The 15,181-nt window shown below is 41.5% G+C and overlaps 1 protein-coding gene across 1 annotated transcript in view; it reads right to left on the bottom strand.

The window, feature by feature from the left end:
• Positions 1-731: 731 nt before the first annotated feature.
• The window catches only part of ESYT3 (extended synaptotagmin 3), a gene marked incomplete at both ends in the record, with an annotated part of 29,371 nt that continues 14,921 nt past the window's right edge, over positions 732-15,181 (bottom strand). The window contains 16 exons of the mRNA XM_082763233.1: positions 732-768; positions 1,623-1,672; positions 2,298-2,403; positions 3,908-4,039; positions 4,145-4,234; positions 5,411-5,853; positions 6,391-6,540; positions 7,376-7,462; positions 8,231-8,296; positions 9,510-9,578; positions 9,676-9,738; positions 10,373-10,462; positions 11,100-11,148; positions 12,107-12,189; positions 12,765-12,938; positions 13,977-14,097. Of these exons, the coding sequence (XP_082619359.1) occupies positions 732-768; positions 1,623-1,672; positions 2,298-2,403; positions 3,908-4,039; positions 4,145-4,234; positions 5,411-5,853; positions 6,391-6,540; positions 7,376-7,462; positions 8,231-8,296; positions 9,510-9,578; positions 9,676-9,738; positions 10,373-10,462; positions 11,100-11,148; positions 12,107-12,189; positions 12,765-12,938; positions 13,977-14,097 (1,810 nt within the window). The remainder of the gene's footprint in view (positions 769-1,622; positions 1,673-2,297; positions 2,404-3,907; positions 4,040-4,144; positions 4,235-5,410; positions 5,854-6,390; positions 6,541-7,375; positions 7,463-8,230; positions 8,297-9,509; positions 9,579-9,675; positions 9,739-10,372; positions 10,463-11,099; positions 11,149-12,106; positions 12,190-12,764; positions 12,939-13,976; positions 14,098-15,181) is intronic.

The raw sequence follows: 15,181 nt of genomic DNA, 5'->3' as shown, positions 1-15,181 counted from the left end.
TATTAATAAAGCTTAGTTTTACAAAACTCTGCTGTTCTGCAGGCAGAATGCTTTACTATCAAGGCTTATGAGATGTTGAAATGTAAGAGAGGGATAACAAAGAACAAAACATGTTAAGGCATCACAAACTAAAACCTTAATGATATCTTGGTAACCTAATCTCCCTGCTTTTGGAAGCTCATAGCAGGTTGTGGCTGTGGTTTTGCATAAGATGCTTTTCAGAAGTGGAACATCAATTTTTTAGCTTCTCAAAAACAATTTCTTAATAGTCTTAAACAATTTATTTGAAGGGGTCAGATGAAGGATGCTGTTTAAAAAATTATTCTTCTAAAAGTATAATGATTTCAGATATTGTTAAAAAACATGAATAGGCTCTTGTGGAAATGAAGCTATGAACAAAGTAATCACAGATAGCTGGCAATCTGCTCTAGGTACAGTGCTTCCTTAAGAGCATATTCATATTTACCAGTTCCTTAGGGGGATACACCAGAAACAGCAAAAATAAATAATTTGTTATTTAGAGAGAAGTTATTTCCACAACTCTTTTTTTTTTTTTTTTTTTTTTTTACATCACTAAGAACTAGTCTGAGTAGGATCGTTAAATTTACATGTCCTAAACAGCAGCTGGCTTCAAGTTTGCAGTTACTGTTTTAAAACACTTTAATTACAAAATATATATATACAGTCTATATAAATTTTAAAAATTAGTAACTTATGTACATGAGAAGAAATCAGTTTTTCTTGCGTCTACTTCTTGTCAGCTCATACCTGCAAAACAGATAAAATAAACAAACAGTTTAAGGCTTTGACTTTTTTAAGTGGCAATGAGAGAATGTGGCTGCTTTATTGCTTGCACTTCAGGCAGCATGGTGAAGGAGGCTTCAGAGATGGCCTCAAACTTCAGCTCTTTACTGGGAATGTTGAATGAGTCAGTTTTCTCTTATTACCATATGCTTCTGTAAGATGCACACGAGCTGGGCATGGGGAACTTGGTTTTCCTATTCTGCTGCCCACACTAGTGGCAGGCTACTAGACTACACACACCACATTCCTTGGTCTCCTTCACTGATGGATAAAGGAGGAAATGTGACTGGTACTAACTAGAGACTTAGAAGGACGAAGCACTGGTTCTCAATCTTTGCCTCAGACCAATACTTAAGGTTGACGTCTGAACTACAATGACCATATAAGCAGAACTGCAAGTGGCTTATTAAAACAGCTTATATAAGTGCTTTGTAATTAACGTTTTATCATACATACATATTGCTGATCAGAGTGTTAATTTAGTTAAGATCTTTATCCAAGTTATTTGTTGCAGGTTTACTTTAATAAACATAATTCTTACGTGTCCCAGTGGCTTTTATGTAATTTAAAATATGCTGAAGACTGAGAATAATTGACATACAGACCTCTTATTAAAACCGTTTCACAGGGTAGGGATCACACTGCTAACCAGATTAACATAAACTTTAGATAAAACTATCAGATTAGTTCAAGTTAGTCCTGCGTTTGCAGGTAAGCTATAATTGTTGCTCACCAAAACACGCAGCCCTTCCACCACCACACCAACTCTGAGCAAAGCCATTAGCAAGGGTGTAAAGTGTGAAGTTGAACAAACTTACCATTGTGCAAACCCTTTGATTAAGTCCTCCTGTGACAAGTCAATCCGCACCTTTAAAAAACATTAAATTTTTAAAAATTTTATATATATATATATATATATATATATATATAATACAAGTTGGTTAGCTAATCTAGCACTCCAACTCAGTTCCACTTCGAAGGCCTAGGGCTGCAGCCCGGGCTCAAGGGAGACAAGCTTCCTGCATTCCCAAGACAGGCATCAGCCAGCCTCACCTCTAAAGCTCAGTTTCCTAATAGCATTTTTTGGAAACGTATCTATCACTGAAGAAAGGATTCATGTTTACTGTTCACAGAAGCAAAGCTGTTCACAGAGAACTTCAAGTGCTGTTGGCAACTTCTCTGTTTTAATCTCATCTTTCTCAGCTTCATGTTTGAACTCCTGGAGCTATTCCCCCAGCAGGCAGCAGGGGATCCCAGGAAACATGTATTTCAGGAACACTCCCAAAGGAAGCAGGGTGGCAGATCAATCACATGAAACCACGTCAGCTTCCAAAGGGATATGGCCTGATATCAGAGAAAAAATTGGCAGGAAGTTGTTTCCAGGTTGCTAGCTCTGTTATTCATAGTAAGTCACCAGAACTGCAGTTCAAGATTACACGAATGTCTCAAACTCTTGATCTCGTAAACAAGTCATGCCACTGGTTTAATCTTACCTTCCCCAGCTCCTTTTTTTCTTGTGAAATGAATGGCCTGCTGTTTTTCACTGCAACGTCTAGTGTCCTTTTCTTGACATCTTCCAAAGATTCAAAAAATTCAAACCTAAAAGAAAAAAATTGGAAAGGAATGTTTTAGTCAAAACTTGAAATCCTGTAAGCATCAGTGGCCAAAATACAATTCCAATGGAGAAGGACTGTAGCTTCAGACAATGACCTTTACAGGAAGCGAATCACACCTGAAGTTTAAGAAGTCATTACGGCCCAATTGTAAGCCTTGAGAACATTGTTGTCCAGCCACAGCATATTTTAGCACAATTTTGGAGGGCTGATTACAATCTACATGTGAACACAGGTTACTTTCCATGGAACAGAAAAGGTAATTCTATAGTTAGTTTTATCAATATTTAAAAAAAAAAATATATATATATATATATACACACAGATTTATATATATTTCTTCCAAGCCTTACAAAAGACTACGACACTCTGCTGGTCAGACTGTTCACCGTGCCAGTGGGATGAAGGAAAACGTGCATCCATAATGAAATGCCATGTCCAATCGGTTTTCCCCTTCATGGAAGATCAGCATATTTTCCATGCAACCTTTATTACTCAGAGGAAATAGCAGAGCCACCCCCCCCAAGTTTACAAAGTAGGTTTATACCACATTAAGAGAAGACAAAGAAAGAAACCTGTGGCAATTAAATTCTTAATGGGGCTGACTCACGGCTCTGGCACACACCATCAAATGCCAGGTCAGTTTTGTCCATGCTAAATCGTTTAGGTTCTGCCCACCCGAATAGTTTTTCCTCAAGTCAGAGTTGTAAAACAGGTAATGTGTTTTGGAGCTAAGTATTGCTCAACCTGTTATAAGTAATAGAGGATGTGCAGGACATGCCAACGGGGATGAGAAGGATGCTGCTCCCAACAGCTGCGCTGGCACTAAGTGGAGTACCTGCCAGGGGAGCTCATGAGGATAGGCTGAAGCAGACCCCACAACTGGAGAGACTGGTGTTTGGAGTGCTAATAGGAAATATTTAAAAGGTTTTTTTCTCCATTTCTGACCTACAGACATGCATAGAAAGGACCTAACAATGAAACAAGAAGTTAATTATCCAGGATCACCCAATATTTATGTATTTGCATGAATTATTTGTACCTTTAAATACTGGACTAGCACCGCTTCTCAGACCAGGTCTACTGTGCCTGGCTTTGTACAAAACACATTCCTTTACCAGGGCAGAGCTGCGGATGTGGCAACTGGCAAAGAGGTGGCAACGTTTTAAGTTGCTTCCACCAGCACTCAGAACTGTCTCTGCAGTGAGAGGGCATGGTTAGGGGAATGTCTGTGAGCAAAGAAGCAAGAGCAGCCTGCACCCGCTAGGATCAGGGAAGGGGGTGGGAGGATGTGACAATACTGTATGTGGAGCAAAGCCAGCCCTAAGGACTTGCAAATCACAGTTAAAATGCCATTTTTTTCGAGAAGACCTGAAAATATTCATGAGAAAATCATTCACGTGCAGCAGGTGCGTACGGTATGTGAGCCCTTCCTTTTTATACAGAGATAGTAACTATTTCAGCCACAATCACAATTAACATTTTCTTACTTTTCATCGTATTGGGGGTTCAGAGTTTTTTTCTTAACGGAAGTCTTCTTCCTGCTCGTCCATCTTCTATCTGGAAGCAGGTATATTCGGACATAGGGATCTACCCCACGATTGGAATTGGGTACTAAGTTTCTGTTAAAAGAAATACAGTGTTCAGCTTTGCTGAATGCCTGATGCAAGCTCAAGGAGCCCTTCCCCTTCCCTTTACAGATAGAGGCGAGCAATTGCTGGCATTACCTGCAGCCATTCACCAGCACAACGAGACTCTGCCGTATTGAAGCATAACGCACCGTGAGCTGAATCTCTCCCAGAGGCATTTCAGTCCCGCTGTAAGACAGTTGCACAGGAAAAGCTTTTAAACACAGCTATTTAACAGGCCACATGCACAGACCTAGCAGCACGAAACAGCACATGAGCTCCAGAAGCTGCTGATGCATTTTCCACTAGAAGCAGCTTTCAGGGCACTGTTCCTTTCTGACAACTTATGCTTTACTCTCTAGAAAGCAGCTGGACCCCAGAAACAACACTCGTTAGTGCCAGCACTGCCCAGCCCTACTTCTGCACAGGTACCTGCCCTAAGACCCAAAAGTGTAGACAGCCAAAAACCCACCTATTTGGCCTGTTGTAGATGGAGCAATAAAGTACAGATCAGCATGCGTTTTGTACGTTTTTGTACACAACTCCTTCAAGGATGCTTGTTTATGTAAAATGGGACCCTTTTTATATCTCAATCTGCATGTTACCAAAGTGGTTTCAAATCCAAGTCATTGTTTAAAAATGTTTTAACAATGGCTTATTCTCTAGCTCTGAACAGGACCTCACTTACATGCCAGTATATAAGTATTAAATTGAACAGCTGTAGCTGGGTTTGATGTTCAAGCTGATAACTGATGTTCTCCTAAATGAGACAGACCTTCCTTGCTGCTTCCATTCATTAAGAATTCTACTAGCTCCAGTCTGCACCCTCGGAGGGACAGACCCAGCTCTCCAACCCCCTTTGCAGAGCAGAATACCTGCAGCCTGATACCTAACGCTACAGGAAGGGTGCACACAAGCAAATCTATCTAGGAAAAGTTTGTTCACAGCATTGTGAGCCTCAAAACTTTAAGCATCCAAAACTTGAAGCAGCCAGATATGCTTATCATAAGTTTGTGTTTGTGCAGCAGTGGGACAATGCAGACTTCCAATCTCCTGTTGAAAGGCACCTTCGGTACTAAACTCATGAGTGTTATAGGACCTAGGATATTCGGTATGACAGCCTCTTAAACAAAACAAAACCAACACGTGCAGCACCCCTTAGGACAGCCAGAGGAGGACACACATTCACTTTACACTGAATCTGACAGCACCCCTGTAATTGTTTGCTGTTGACTTAGGCCAGTTCTTTGTAAAGTGATGTGAGACTCAAGACTCCAAATGACTTGAACTCAACTTATGCAACAGCAACCTATAAAAACGAAACCTTCTCAAGAGAAGAACAGTTCAGCTGGGAGAACCACCTACTTATGAAGGTCCAGATTGCTGCTACTTAGTTCAAAGCAAGAAGAAGGCAGAGAACCCAGGGAAGTAACGCTGGGTGCAAGCCTCAGTTCCTCTACAATCGGCAAGGTAGGCACTACCACAGCTCTGGTATGCAGTGCTGATGACAGGTGATGCTCAGGCTTTTTCTCGCTCTCCGTCTCATTAAGGCCAGCAATAGTTTCACTTGCTACAGGCACTGCTGAACTGTCATTTGTGTCCAGGTCTTCACTGCTGTCTTTTTTTGGCAGGGATTCAAGCACAGCAGTGTCTTTGCTCACAGGAGGTACTTTTGAGACTTCTGGTTTCGGTGGGGAGACAAACTTCTGCTGGTTTCCACCCTTCTCCGTGACATGCACCGGACCTTGCTTCGAGGCATTGCCACCAGCCTTGATGCTCTGTGGATCGGGTTCCTCAACATTCAAGGCCTAAAAATCATGAGGGAGAGAAATGAGCACTGCTCTCAAAACACTGGTGTTCACATCAGCATTACCAGCTAGGATGAAATTTCACCACAACATTACTGGTGTTAGAAAGCAGGAAATGCCAGTAGAGATGAAGGAGGCCTACAGGACTGGCTATGACACTGTGTTCCTTTTTCCTCCTGTGTATATATTTAAGTGTCTGAACACTGAACCAGAACACCGTGAGAAAACAATTCCTAAGCATTAGTGCTTCTCACTACCTTGCTGGTTTGATTTCCCAGCTTAGATTTTCTCAGTTCCACTCCTTAACATCATGAAAAGGCTTGTGGCAATGCCACTGCACTAAGTTTTAGGAAGCCTCAGGGGAGAGCTCTCAGCTCCAACCTGCACTTTTAACTGCAGTTAAGGATCTTGTCACACTTCTACCCATCTGTGAAGCAAGGCTGCATTTCTCCTCTCCCACGTTTTATCTCTTTTGCCTGGTTAGAATTGGAGACTTCCGCTGGGGAAGTCAGGTGAATACAGGAAAGAACAACTTACCCGCAACACAAGTTTCATCTTAATGAAGCTGTCTGAGCTGGAATGATCCAGCTGAAATCTCTGATCCAGAGTCATGTTTGGGTCCTTAAGCAAGTGGGAGAGACATACCACTGAAGTTCCCAGGGCACTATCCCGATCTTTGTCTTTTATCTAGGGAAAAAAAAAGAAAAGTTGTTTTTATTAGAAGACAAGCTGGAAAGCTGGGAACAGCAAAGAAGGTATTTCAGACAGACCAAAATAAGCTCATTTACTTCAGGACGTATTATCAAGAGTAGTTACTTCTGAATAGGTGACGCCAATATTTCAGAAGTATAACAAATTACTATGTTTGAAGTAAAAATTCCACCTCTAACTACACAGAGAAGAAACTCCCCTAGCAGAAAACATAGGCCCTAGAATTTACTTGACTTTCCTTACTTGCCCTGCAGAAAATGTTCTAGGCAGCTAGGATGACAACTGATCTACACCCTCACAAGTTGTTTTTCTGACAGTAATAGTTCAGCCTTTCTAGCCTCAATAAGCCTTCTAAGTTTAAATCCACTTCTGCAGCCCAGAGAACAGCCACAGAACTGGCTGTGACTTTAATGTAAGGCAGTGAGATACAGGACTTCATAAGGAGCCTAAATGCCTAGGTGCAGAGATACACTCTGGCTGAGAATTATGAGCACTCTGATTTCTGACAGCAAAATATTCAAGGCCTTACTGCATGCAGATCTGTCTAAAACCTCCTTTGCAATTTTCAGCCACAAATGTCCCATATTTTGTACCAAGATATTAAATATTATCTGATCCTAGAGTAAAGGTAGATAACAGCATCACCCAACGGAATTGCCTGTGCAAAACCAGCTGCTCCTTCCAATTTTTAAGTAGGAGGACGCCGGTATATGCAGACAGAAACAACCTGCAGTGAGATCACATCCACTCTGAAGGAGGTGTCTCCCTGTGAATGTACACTGGGTTTCCAAAGGAAAGGCTTTTCTCTTACCTCAACATGCAGTGACTGGGAATCAGCACTGTGGACAAAGAAGGTGAAAGCCTGGCCCCACGTGGGATCTTTGCTGAAATTGCAGGTCTGCAACAAGAAGATTGTGGCATTTGTATTAGCTTATTCTGTAAGCAGCAAAGAATACTGTCACACTGATCACACAGAGAGGGGCACAGTGACCTCCTTGTTTTATTCAGTGATGCTATACCCGAGCTGTAAAAAGAGAGTGAAATTTCCAGGTCAGAAGTGTGCAGAAGCCAAGTCTCTGGCAAAACCAGAACAAGCTCTGTGAGATGTGGAAACGCTGATGAACGAGTCAGGCGAGCTGCAGTTGGCCCCAACCGGTGTTGCCTGGACCAGCAGCCTGCCCCACCTGCAGCAAGGCACTGCTCCCTTCCTCCCACCTCTCCGCCCAGAGAGTCAGCTTCCAGCCCGCAGACACCCAGAGCCAGCTCCCAAAACTGCAGCAAGCTGGCAGGGAAGGGTAAGAAAGCTAGAGGGGCAGTTTGAGGGGTGCAGAGCTTGTGGGAAGAGTGGGAGGGGACAGCTTCAGTGCCATCCACTTAAAGGATGAAAGAGCACAGAAACCACCCAGGGGGCTCTGGCTGAGGCTGCTCCATGAAACAGTTCCTTCTTCTGCCAGGTGACAGGTACTGGCAGCAAGGGAAAAGGAAAGCTGAAGCGTGTGCTTCCACATGTGGGTTGTTTCCTGCCTCCTGGCCTCTGCAGTTATCACCACAACCTCGGCTGTTCACAGAGCTACAGTGGTCCTGTCCCCTTCTAGGGGCTACTTGGAGGTGGTCACCCATGAAATAGGTGGTATTTAAAGCAAGCAGAAGAGCCAAACAACCTCACCTTGCTTTTATGAGTCTTGCTTCCTACTGTGAGCAGGACAAAGGAGGAAGGTTCCCTTTCTGTCTTCTGTCGTATAATATAAGGGGAAAAAAAAAAAAAGAGGATTTATAGTTCACAGAAAGCAAAATCAAACTACTATTCTTACTTTAAATACATTGCTGGAAAGCTGGCAGTAGTTTTCAGATGAGAGACATCTGAAGAGTGCAGCATGCAGGGCAGACTCCAGCCGTAACACAACACAGCCTTACCCTCTAGCATCGAGAGTTCACACTTAAGCTAAAGCTCTACATGTTTAGGTCTCAATAAGTAAATATTTGTCAGAAGCTGTGAGAAAACGGATAGAGAAAAGTGTTGAAGACACTGTGGGGGACTCTTCATCATTCCCTGGTGAAATAGGACTCTCAGAATTGGTTTCCTAGGCTCAGAACATGCTGTAAAGCAGCTACAAGTGAACCTTTGGTACCAAGTAACAACTCCTTTTCAGAAGTAGTAATACGGAAGCCCTCGTACTGTGCTGCTTTGCACTAACGTTACAGATGTTAACACTGAGGAGTTGGTCTTGAGAAAACAAGTGCTTACAATGAAGTCCAGAATTAAGGATTATTGAATGCCATGTGTGTGGCGTAACAGTGCCGGTAACTCATCTGAATTGTAAAGATCACATTTAGGAGGGGAGCTACTCATTGAAGACAGGCAAGCTTTACCCACAGCTCAGAGCCATGACAGTGCGTAGCCTGTTCAAGAGAACAGGGTGAAAGACGTTCTTTCCTACATTCACAATTTGCATCATGGCAGTAAAATCCAGTATTTGAGGTGTAAAACGTAACCGTAAGCAAAGGGAGAGGAAGCATGAATGACAGAGTTGCTTCTGAATTAAAAATCAGGGGGAAAGAATCTGGTGGGTCAGGTCTCCAACGGACGGGAAGGGTACCACGAACAAGCACAGCCCTCTGCTCCCTCCTCTCCCATCTGGAAGAGCCCTGCAGCAGCAGGAAGGACACCATGACTTGCTCTGATGTTTGGAGCCTCTTACTCTCCAAAGCATAAAAAAAACACAACCCACACACACAATCAAATATTCCTGTGCTGCATCCCTCCTTGGTCCTCCTAGCCTTGCACTGGGGGCGGGGGCTTTCAATAACTATCTTGAACCAGCGGTCACAGATTTTTGACAGCGGAGAAAATATTTCTTTTTAACAACAGCTATTTTCAGTTGCTATGATACAGCATAAACCAGAAGGTGTTTTTGGAGGCATGGGGGAAGAATATGAAATTTTACCTTGAGGTACTTGTTATTTTTGATCTTCTTTGCTCCACATTCACCATTCGAATACTCAAAGTGGTTTTTCTGAATTAGTAAAAAAGAGTTTAAAACCAATTAATTTGTGGGCTTCAGAAAAAAAAGGGTTAAGAGTGAAGGCTGTCTGCGTGTTGTTCGTACTTACTGGAAGGTTGAAAGCACTGTCCAAGTAGACTATCAAAATTGCTGTAGACAGACCCTTCTTATCCTGTGAAGGCCAGGAAAATAAAACAAAACAAAAACAAGGTAGGCATGATCACTCATCAAGGACAACATACAGCACAAGACAAATTCAAAGTTTCCCTAAGCTAAGCAGCTCTTCACCTTTCTCCTTAAACTTGCAATTTAGAGGAGCCAATACCCTACAGCATGATGGTTTCAAGCAGACCAATAAGAAAAGGCACAAGTCTCTGCTATTTGCTCACTTTAATGCCCTTCAATTTATTTAGTGCAGAACTGGTCAAATTCCCAGGTGCTGGCAATTTGCCTAGACTAGTACAGGTATACAGATGCTTGGGGTCCTGCACAGATCCTAGATGAAGAGGAAAGAGAAAAAGGATCAAAGAAGGGAATGAGAGGCTACTTTGCAGTTGGCCAAACAAAGTTTTGCTGGTTTAAGTAAAAAGATCTGCCAGATTTTAGTGGCTCCTGTGTTACCAAGGCATGTGGGGCAAACAAACACCCTTCTTCTCTAGGAGAAACAGGAAAAAAAATACATCAAAACTTTGTCAAACAAAAATAAACTCCTGTGAGTTTGCCTGGGGATCCTAATTTTACATGCTCCTTTATTGATCACTGGCCAGGGATCAAAGCATCTGAATCCTTTAGGCAAATATACTCACCTCATGTAGCTTTTCTTGGTCATTTACTAGTGAAAGCCACTCCAGCTTTAAATGCAAGTGCCCACTTGTTGTCTTGCTCAAGGGAAACCACTAAATGGAGACAACAAAGCGTAACTTCAGAACTGTGAGGCAGAATAATTTGTACATGTTGCAGACTCTGGGACTTAAGTACAGTAGACAATACAAATTGTACCTTGAGCTTCTTAACTTCAATTTTTGAGACTTAGATTGCAGCATGGCCATCTACTTGGGAACACAACCCAGAAACACTGAAAGTAAGATACCCACACACACGCAGTGCAAATAGATATCTGCAACCAGCAGCAGCATCAGACAGGCACTCTGGCATAGTTTGCAGTGTTGGGTTGCAGGATGAACCATGATACAATCTGATTATTTCTTCCCTCAGCAATCAGACCGCTTCACCAAACTTTATCTGTACCCTCACAGAAATATTTGGTACACACAGGATACATGATATCAACCCACTGCTGGCTCAGCATAACCTCAGGGCTATCTGAGGTTGCCAGCCTGATTGTTAAAATTATTGTGATGGCTACTTCAAGTTTTCTGAGCAAAGAAAGCTTCACAAAAAGAAAATACCACAGTGCGAGTGTGCAAGGAAGCTTCAAGCACACAGAAACAATGTAGTAGCATATGGAGAACATGAATGAGTACACATAAGCATACACCACAACCACATTTAAAAATAAACTGCGATCTTTACCTCATCAACAGTTCTGTCATTCATTATATCCACAAGGCTTATAAGCAAGCTGGAAGACACAAAGCAAACATTTCAGCATATGTTTACACAGACGGTGTGTTGCTGATTAGTGGACAAAGGGAAGAGGAAAAAAAAAAAAAAAAAAACAGAAACCATGGCTACTGAGAAAAAAAGCCCACATGATGTTCCAAATAGCAACTTCTAGATATTACCTGTGTGCATGTGTGGTGGCGCACATAATTCCACACACAGTACCTTCTCCCTCTTGAAATGCTTCCAAAACTGAAATATATTCTAAATAAATCTTAAGTCATGTAGTGACCACCACCTCTAATGGTGGTTAAGATTCCCTGCAAGAGTCAGGGCCCATTCTCTAACTCATTCAAAGCTAGTTGCACTAGGAACTAATAACTTGATGACAATATTTGGACAAAGGGAATAGCTTCCTTCAACTTCAAACTTCCTGTATAAACAATCTGGGTGTTCCGTTTCAGAGATCACTGGATCTGAGCAAGGACTGGATTGTTTTGTTTCTTTCTTTGGGTTTTCATTTATTTTAAATCAAACAAGTATGAAGATAACTCGTCCTAAGAAGCAAGACCTGACATACTCTCTCTGGAGGTGATCATGACCATCTCTGCCTTTCCCTAAGTGCTGTTATTGAGAACATCAGAAATGTCCCACTTGAGAAATCCACAGCTTATTCATAAATGCCCCTCTCTTATCTGTCATCTGATATGAAGAGTGCTGTTTTCTGGCCACCAGTCATTTCAGGTCGTTTGCATTTTCTGCATTAAAAATGGATGCCAAATGTCACTATAAGGATATTTCTCCATGACAAAACAACAGCAAGACCTTATTCCAATTAGACTGCACTTGATTACGGCTAAAGATATGAAAGAGAAAGGACATAACCTCCAGAATTGTTTTCTCAAATCTATTGAGCAGACTTTTCAGAACACTAGATCCTTTTGAAGAGCAACAAAAAGGAAGTTTCATTGATTTACCTGCCCATGAAGTCATCTTTATCTGGATCTTCATCATATAATTCGACTTCTAAGTCCTGACCAGGCAATTCATGAACAACAAACTGGAGGAGAAAGATGTATTTATTAAAAATAAAAAGCACTCACACGGGTTCACTACTCAGGCTGTTGACAAGAACATGACGCTTTACAGCTGTATAATACATTAAGAACATTCCCTGCTGTTTTGTGGCTGATCTTGTTACAAGTACAACTGGTTATAGACAAAAATATTTTAAAAACAGTTTTCTTGGCTTTGAATTAAAACTTAAACCGGTCAAACTGATATCCCTAATAAGCACTGTTGACAAAAACAAAAAGAGCTCAATATACCCTATACAAAAAGAATACCAATGCTAGGGCAGAATACAGTTGCACAATCAGACTGCTGCACTGATTGATATTTAAAGAAATGCTTTGCATGTCCTCCAAAAACCCACATACGTAAATCAGATCAACCTGAATTCCATTTCAGGTTTGCAATTTAGATTTGATTTGTTTAAGAGACAGAAATGCCTCATCAATCAAGTAACAAGGAATTCCACTTGCTCCAGTGCAGTCAGCTAAGAGTAGGTCCCCCAAACACAAGGATGTAAACAGCTGTGCATCCTATAGATGGAAAGAACAAAAGATTCAGTACCTCAAATGTCTCATTCCAAACGGGATTAAGATCTCGGGAAACTGTCTTGCTTCGATATTGCACCACGCCAACTCGAAGAAGAGCATACGGGTCAGATTTCCCCCGGATGGCACCAAGAAAATTGTCCTTCTGGACAAGGTTTTCAGCTTCTAGCAGATGAACCCTTATTACTCCCTGGAAAAAAAAAAAGAAAGAAAAAAAAAAGAAAGAAAAAAAAAAGAGATGAAATTGGTTGTGAAAATGTGATCTTTGGATAATTATAATATGTTACCTCCTAAAACTAGTTATTTCAGGCAACAAGGGTAGTCAGCATGACAGGTTTTCAAAGACATGTATTTTGAGACATTTCAAATGACAGCTGTGATAAAACAATCACTTTTCTCATCATTTACCTAGAAAAAACCTTAAACAGATACACAATTCAATCTAGACAGTTGGGTAGGAAATAGCCTTCAACTTATTTTGAAACCAGAAACATACATATACACTCAGGATCATACACTGCAGTTAAATTGAGTGTAAAGTCAAGAGCAATTCATACTGACTGAAGATGGAACCAAGTATTCATTGGCAGATTCATATTTTATTGCAGAGAGGCCATTCAATTTCAATTCGGTGATGGAAGTCTTCAGTAGGAAGCAGCCCTTCGTCATTCATTTATCATTACTCTCATTCATGAATACATTAGGTATTTGACAGAAGGAGACCAGAGATCTGGATGCATCAAACATTTAGGAGGTTGGGGCTTGTTTGGGTTTGTTTGTCATTCAGAACTTTTTTTTCTTTCATGAAGAGATGTCATACTCTGAGCTTCCCATTTACACCCCTTCACTGCATTAGTAAAGACATTAAGTAGCCGGACGTTTAGTGCTCATGCATTTACTTTCTCTAATTGAAGACCTGTGGTATTCTCAAATGAGACTAACAGCTTAACCTGGTAAATATCTGTGTCTTAACGGACTTCTTATGCCATATACAGGGAGCTAAGTGCCTCCCTGCGCCCCCACCAAATTAAGAACTACCCAATATTTGCTTTTGTATTCCTGAAATATTGCCTACAGAAAGCCTACAGTCCAGGCTGAAACAGCTGATGAGAAATGGATGTGCAGGAACCCAACACTTTAAGTTTGCATGCGTCTGCATTGCAGCAAATGCACACTCAGGTAGATTAACATCCTCACTGAAGAAGAAACAAAACCAAAAAACCCTCACACGTGGGATAGGGAACCTCAGTTGGGCAATGTTCATGTTCTTCTTCAGAGGCACCGTGATCCTGTTTGGTAGAACCAGCCGTGAAGCAATGTAATCTTGAATCAGCGTGTCTGACATTACACTGCAGGTGAGGAAAACAAACAAACAACCTAAATCTCTACAATCAAATCACCATTTCAGTTAGAATGAAAGAACATGGCACAGCACAAGAAACAGGAGGCACTGCAAAATGAGCAATACAGACCAACTTCCCCCAAAGAGTAGGGGAAGAAACTCAGGTTTGTGACATTTAGCTTAGACCAAAAGGATGGGAGACAGCAGTTTAACACCAGAATTGATCACCAAGGATCGATACACATCACTGTGGAAAGCTCGGCCATCTCCTAACAATAATTCCAGTCCAACTGAGCTGCTGCAGAGCAGAAGATGAGCATGGACTTTCCAGTCCGATCTAACACTTACTCATTTTTAGCTTTCTAGTTTTAAATCTTTTATTTGGAATTGCCATGTTTGTTTGGCAGGGAAAACTAATTTGATCTGTTCTTCCTGTGCAAGAAGTGTATGGCTACCACAGACCTCCAACATTCTCTGGGTGATTAATGAGAGGAATTCAACATGCTACTACAACTCAGAATGAGCAGCAGATAATATTAAGAGGGAGACCTGAGCACACCAAACATCAGATTTTTTTTCATCCTCTTGGTAGATCTAGTGCTCATAAGGCATTTCTCAGGGAAGGCCATGCAATGAAATTGTCCCAGTTCATGGATGAAGACTGATTCACAAAGAAGGAATTTTTGTGAATCTCCTACTTCCACTGTCAAGCCAGGAGTCTGAAAACCCTTGTTCAAACTATTGGCTTTCCTGACAAATTCCTCTGCAGGAATATCACAAACTGTCCCTTCTCTTCAGTCTTATGATATACTCAGCTACACACAGCTTGCACATGAGGACAGATATCTGCATCCAGTATCTTTACTCTTAAGTAGGTGAATAAAGAAAAGGAGAGCTCTTACTCAACCTGTATTTCAGCCTGTTCACAGCACACATGATTTGCTCATGGCTTTCATGTGCTGTGTTGATGAGCAAGCAAAGGTTTCTATGTTCAAATCCCTGTGAGAGAACCAGAGAGTGAACATTTAGGACACCAAATTTGCACTTAATTATATGAGAGGCTGTAGGCTGGAACACCTACATACCTTCTC

Source organism: Aythya marila (genome assembly GCF_965140915.1).
Source record: "Aythya marila genome assembly, chromosome: 6".
NCBI classification, from domain to species: domain Eukaryota; kingdom Metazoa; phylum Chordata; class Aves; order Anseriformes; family Anatidae; genus Aythya; species Aythya marila.
This window is presented reverse-complemented; position numbering and strand designations above follow the sequence as displayed.